Genomic DNA, 6,468 nt, shown 5'->3' with positions numbered 1-6,468 from the left:
TGGAAAAAGAGAAGATAAAAACAAAGATAAAAATTGTTTTTGAAATACACATATTGGGACTGAAGAGATGGCTCAGTAGTTAAGAGCTCTCATTACTCTTACAGAGGACCTTAACTCTGTTCCCAGCACTCACTTTAAGCACCTCATAGCAATATGTAACTATAGCTCCAGTATTTCCTCTTCTGGTACTTGCATGCACATGTACACACACACACACACACACACACACACACACACACACACACACAATAGTTTTATTTTTGACCTTTTGTGGGTTTCTTGGTGTCAGTAATATCTTTTATTAGTCATCATATATATCATGAGCTCTTTAATCCTATTTGAATTTATGGTAATAAAGTATGTTAGTCAGATAATCAGATTTTTCTTGCCACTGTGAACAATACCTAAGAGAACAACTTAAAAGGGGGAAGTGTTTATTTTCCCTCATTGTTTCAGATGAATCAGTACAAAGACACTTGGATCCGTGTCTCTGGGCTAATAGTAAATCATAGTATCTTGGTGTCTAAAGCAAGTACAGGAAATTACTGCTCATTTAATGATGGGCAGAAATCAGACAGCAAAGACAGAAGTGAGTGGGAATTGGCCAGAACCTTCAAAGGTATTTACCTACTTACTTTTATTGTCTAATTATACTTCACATCTTACTTTCTAGAATCTTCTAAGGTACTGCCACTATCTAGAGACCAACTATGTAACACACAAATGTAACAAGTCTTTTTGTCAACCAGATCCAAATAATGAGATGGAGATGGAGAGTTTTCATTAATTATGAAATCATAGCCTTAGCTTAGGCTTGTTTCTAACTAGGTTTTATAACTTAAATTATCCCATTTCTTTTAATCTACATGCTGCTACATAGTTCATGAAATTTGCCTCTCCCCCTGTATGTCCTGCTTCCGCTTCATCTCCTCTGGCATCTCCCCCACCCAGATTCATCTCCTCTTCTTGTCTGTCTTCCTGGAAATCCTATCTAACCTCTTCTTGTTTAGCTATTGGTCATTCAGCTCTTTATTAATCTAATAATAGGGCACATCTTCACAATGTACAAAAAGGTTATTTCACAACATTTCCCCTTTTGTCTAAATAAAAAAGAAAGATTTTAACTCTAATTTTAACACAGTAAAACTATATATAATAAAAATAATTATCAGCTAAAAATCAAATTCATAATGTCCATTCCATTTGCATTTGACAAATTCAGAGAAAATACTCCATTTTCTATCCTATTTATCCTATCTAGGCACCCAGATGTCTTTGTTATTTCTTTGTTTTGGAAGATGCTTGTTCTGCACTTCCTGTTTGATCAGGCACTATTATAGCCTTCTCAAACCTTTGATGGAGTTGAAGATTAGATAGTTATAGCTTCAGGTTTGCTTGCTACCAAATTCAAAAAAGAAACTGAAAGAAGAGGTATAAAATGTCTAAAATTCTGTACCTAGTCCACTTTCTATCCTAACTTGTATTACCAACTCAAAACTATTTTTAAACCTTAAAACATTTTTAGATAAATAAGTTTTTGTGTCTCTAAGCCTTATACACTTTACACCTCTTTTGTGTATCCTAGCCCTTCAAAGATGATTTCTGTATTGTGTTTAAGCAGGTAAAATATACAGCACCTGTCTTGTAGTCTTTCTAGGGTTATTTCTTTATGTCTGTAGCCAGGGCTTTCAGGGGGTCTCCCAAACCTGATTTCTGTCAACCTTCAATGAATCCACAGTCTTTTTTTTCCTGTGGTAACAAAAACAAAACCTCTCCCCCAACAAAATACTTTTTCTGACTTCCACTTAAAAGTTAAGGTATTCCTAAAGGATTTAGGCTCAGTTTCCCCCAAATGTCTTATAGTCATTTTGTAATGCAAAATATATTTAATGTCCACCAAGAGTTCATACTTTTCAAAGGTCAAAATTCAAAGTCTCTTTACACTCAAGGACAACTTTTAGCATGTGTAAAACAAAACCTAAAAGTTTGCAAACTTTACAGATAAATGTCACAGAATTGGCAATCTCACCAAAATAGAGGAATCTTTTCATGAAATGACTTAGTGGAGAAAGGCACTCATTGCTAAACCCGATGACCTGCTTTTAATCCCTGGGGCTCATATGGTAGAGGGAGAGACCGACTCCAGTACAGATGTTGTGATGCACATACCCACATACAAATAAATAGATTTAATACAAGTTTAAAATTTCTTACCAGTATATATACATCATATGTTGAGTTTATCCCACCTACCCCGTTCCTCCCATCCTACCCTCTCCTGCTCTTACTCCCTTTGTTACCCTAGACAACTTTATTTCCACTTTTATTTAAAATATGCATACATGATGTATGTATATAGGAACTATGAATGGCATAGCATACATAGTATTTATCTTTCTGAGACTGGTTGGAATCATTTAATGTGATTATTTCTAGTTGCATTCATTTTCCTTTAAATTATGTTGACTTTTGATGAAGAAAAATGCTATTCTGTTGTTTGGGCCAGTTTTTATGTCAACTTGACACAAGCTAGGGTAATGTGAGAAAAAAAAACCCAATCTTAATTGAGAAAATACTTCCATAGGATTGGTCTGCATTCAAGTCTGTAGGGAATTTTCTTTATTGGTGGTGATATGGGAAGGACATTATGGGTGGTGCTATACCTGGGCAGGCAGTCTTGGGATGTATAAGAAATGAGAGTGAGTAAGCCATGGGGAGTGAGTTTTTGCCCTTACTTCCTTTGAAGCTGTAAGATGAAATAAACCCTGACCTCCACAAGTTACCTTTGGTCATGGTGTTTATCACAACAACAGAAAACTTTCTTTATTCCTCCATTATTGGCCATAGTGTGGATTCCATAATTTAATTTTTATGAATAGTAGGGGCAATAAACTTGTGTAAGTATCTCTGTGATGGCAACATGTCTTTCTATGAAGAGAGATGTGGGAGACACATCTGCTACACTACCATCGATGGAAGCAAAAGTTGATTCCTAAACCATCATTTGATTGGTGGATTAATTCCCTGGTGCTATCAGGCTGCCGTCAGAGCTGAAGTAATTGGAAACAATCACCAGTAACTGTTTACAGGAGAGAGAGATGGAAGACAAATGAATGAAAGGAAAAGATGTAGGGAAGGGATAGTGTAGAGCCTCTGGTACTGTGGAGATAAACATAGCAATGCAGATCATCTAATCTCAGCAAGGAAGACAGCATTTTAAAGATAACCACATAGCCCCTGAGGATATCCCACACTTAGTCATTGTATTAAATTGTAAGCAAAGGCCAGAACAGTAACCACTAAGTCAAGAAGGGTCTGGATATATCTGAGGGAAGGCAGCAGTGGACCAGCCCCCCAGGGGATGAGGGACCTGATAAAAGATAACAAAGCTATTGCTAAGAGCTTCTTGCCTTAAAACAAGGAAAAGGAATTGGCCTAAGTGTGGATGAAGTTTGGTCATCTGTCAGGGAGATTGGAGCTGTGAGGGCTGATGGGAGAACCTGGACATCAGTTGTTGGAGCAGGATGCTGGGGACTTCTTGCAGATCCATAATTTCTCATTTTTGCAGTTGTCTTCATTCCAGCCATGATCTGTAAGTTCTGCGCAGTCAGTCTCTGAATGGTCTTCATTTTTCCATAAGGCCCAATATTTTTTAAAGCTGCAAAACCCATGCACACTGTGAACATGTGTCCCTCCCCTCATCCATAAACCAAATTTGAAGCTCTTGGAAACTAGATGTCTTCATAATTTCCCTGAACTTGAGTATGAATTCCCCCTTTCCACTCAGTAAGTGACAATTTTTTTATGTCTAGGGGATAAAAACCCCAGGCACGGATATTAGCATTTCAGACACCAGCCCATTCACCCCAATTTTGCCCTTGTTTTTTGGTCTACCTTGGCGACAAAGGTGAATCATCCACCCATTGCCATGAGCCTTCATGTTTCATGTCTGACAACCCAATCCAGAAATTGCTTCTAATCTTAAACATCTTCTGTAGAAAGTCCTGGAAAGGGAGAAAAGTAGTTGAGATACAGTTGAGCATTTAATTTTCCATCCAGTGTCCTTGTAAAGTCTAGATAGAAAGTCCTTTTTGCAGTTAGTTCTTCTAGGGAACTACACCATGCACTCTAACAAGTGTTCAGGAGATCTGAATCCTCCCATTCCTGTGTCCTATAAAGAAATGACTTGCACAGAGAAGTGCACAGATGGCCTCTTGTTGTATACACTTCTTTTCACTGCATGTTTCTCTGGCTTGTGAGTTCTGAGTAGTCCTGTAGAAGGAGCGGCAGGCCACTTCCTGCCACCCGGCTCCCAGCTGCCTGGCTAGCGGCCAGGAGCAGGGCGGCAGGAATGCATCCCCATGGTCCCACTTGGATTTACTCATGCCTGGTCATGAATGTGTGAGCCATGTTCTAGCAATTAGTCAATGACACACAGACAGGTTTTCCCTCTAGAAAGTGAATTATTATAGACCAGCCAATCTATCACTAGGCATTTTTTATATTTCCAAATCTTCCCCCAAATCTTACACACACGTGGTCAAGACTTGTTTGGTGTGCGTGTGTGTGTGTGTGTGTGTGTGTGTGTGTGTGTGTCTAAGGCATTTGTGATGCCCCAATTCATAGTTCTCTTCTCTTTCATTCTGCCTTGAAAATCTATATGGTTATCCTCCTTCAACTGCTTATTAGGTAGTGAGATGCATGCCCCCATCTGTATCACGTCACTTCCCTCAGGTGAAATGGACAGGGCAATTGCACACATGAACTCACAGTAGCTGCACAAGATCAAGTAAGCAGAATTTTCAGCCTAGACAGGAGGGGGCTCATAGAGTTCCAACCTTGACTGAAGTACTATTAACAACTGAAGGTGTTTAAGGAAAGAGTGTCAGTTTTTTTTAAGACGCGTAGCTCTTGAGAGGCTACCCATGCCCTAGTATATAGCCTTATATCTATGTACATGTAGGCGGCAATAGGGGGACTCTATGAGTTTAGAAAGATAAAGTACATGAATTTGGAAGGGGAAGTTATTTGGGACAAGAAAAGAATTGAGGGGAGATGTTAGGGGCAGGTTTAGTCAAGAGGCACTATATGATGAATGAAATCCATAAGAATAAAAAGATGCATGTCCTACTCCATGATTAAGCATACCTGCTCCTCATAACTTTCAATGATGATTAGTTGGGCCCCCACTTCTTGGCAAGCCCTGAGGGAATCACTCCAGTTACGTTTAGTTATGGAGAAAAAGTAACAATTTCCGTTGAAGAACATCCAGTCCCAGGAGCAGGGACGGCACAGGGAATCTGTTGGAAGAGGCTAGTTAGAATAAACTCACACTCGGTAGTCTGTATTCTCCTGTCTGCTCAGCCCTCCAGCCCTCCAAAGTCAGGAACCCCCAAGCATCATCTTGGGAAGATGTTACCCTCTCGACTTCCCAAGTCCTTCCTCATCTAAAGGAATCCAGGAATCCTGGCCCCATCTCATTCACAGTGGGAGAAGCAGAAGCTAAGATCTCAGAACAGACTCCAGGAAACCGTCATAATTGAATCCTTATTATATATACTTTCTTGTGAATGCTAAAAAAAAACCTGTTTTGGTGTTATTCTGTGTTTCCAATTGACAAGGGAGAGCCTTAAGGCTTAAAAGGGTCAAACTCAACCAAAGTGTCCCCACATGAATACCCATTAAGACCCTTGGATAACCAACTTCTAATTACACACCGACTTTAGGCTTCAGCTGCATGAGCTCCTGATAGATCTCCTGATCCTGGGTGCAGGGAACCTTTGGAACTGTGTCAAGACAAAAAAAAAAAGGAAATACAACTATTAAATACCTACATATACCATGGTCTACACTGTCTATATAGGAACATAGTATCTGAGAGCCAACCATTGCTATACAACACTTGAGGAATGATGGGCTGAAGAGATGGGTTAGTTGGTAACGTCTTGCCCTGTAAACACAAGGACCTGAGATCAATCTCCCAGAACCCACATTCTGAAAACCACACATGTTGGTATACATTGGTAATTCAGTTCTAGAAGTTCAAGAACAGGTGGATCCCTTGGGTTCTCTGACCAGCCAGACTCACTTATTTGATATCTTAGGGCCAATAAGAAACCATTTTCCAAAAAACAAGGTGGGCAGAATCTGAGGAATGACCACTGAGGCTGTCCCTCGGCAATTACTTACATGCACACACGAAGTGTATGCTCACCCCTGGAGGTGAAGTGCCTATAAGCACACACACACACACACACACACACACACACACACACACACACACCACAGAGAGAGAGAGGAGTATCTCACCACCCAGAAAAGACTGAATTACAGGGGCAAGTGTAACAAGGACCCTCTCCTGTTCCTCCTCCATTTCCCCTGCTGTATAGGCTGCAGGAGTTCTGAGATATGCTTAGAAGTGGTGGAAGGAGCCAGGCGATGGTGGCGCACGCCTTTAATCCCAGCACT

At 40.1% G+C, this 6,468-nt stretch overlaps 1 protein-coding gene across 1 annotated transcript in view; it reads right to left on the bottom strand.

The window, feature by feature from the left end:
• Window positions 1-3,507: 3,507 nt before the first annotated feature.
• The window catches only part of LOC101992457 (CD209 antigen-like protein E), a 12,261-nt gene continuing 9,300 nt past the window's right edge, over window positions 3,508-6,468 (bottom strand). Inside the window, exons 4-7 of the mRNA XM_013353701.2 lie at window positions 5,718-5,786; window positions 5,149-5,300; window positions 3,895-4,004; window positions 3,508-3,658 (exon numbers count right to left, since the gene is read on the bottom strand). Of these exons, the coding sequence (XP_013209155.2) occupies window positions 3,508-3,658; window positions 3,895-4,004; window positions 5,149-5,300; window positions 5,718-5,786 (482 nt within the window). The remainder of the gene's footprint in view (window positions 3,659-3,894; window positions 4,005-5,148; window positions 5,301-5,717; window positions 5,787-6,468) is intronic.

The sequence above is a fragment of the Microtus ochrogaster genome, unplaced genomic scaffold (genome assembly GCF_000317375.1).
Source record: "Microtus ochrogaster isolate Prairie Vole_2 unplaced genomic scaffold, MicOch1.0 UNK15, whole genome shotgun sequence".
Classification (NCBI taxonomy): domain Eukaryota; kingdom Metazoa; phylum Chordata; class Mammalia; order Rodentia; family Cricetidae; genus Microtus; species Microtus ochrogaster.
Note: the sequence above shows the minus strand (reverse complement) of the source record. Positions and strands in the feature narration are given on the sequence as shown.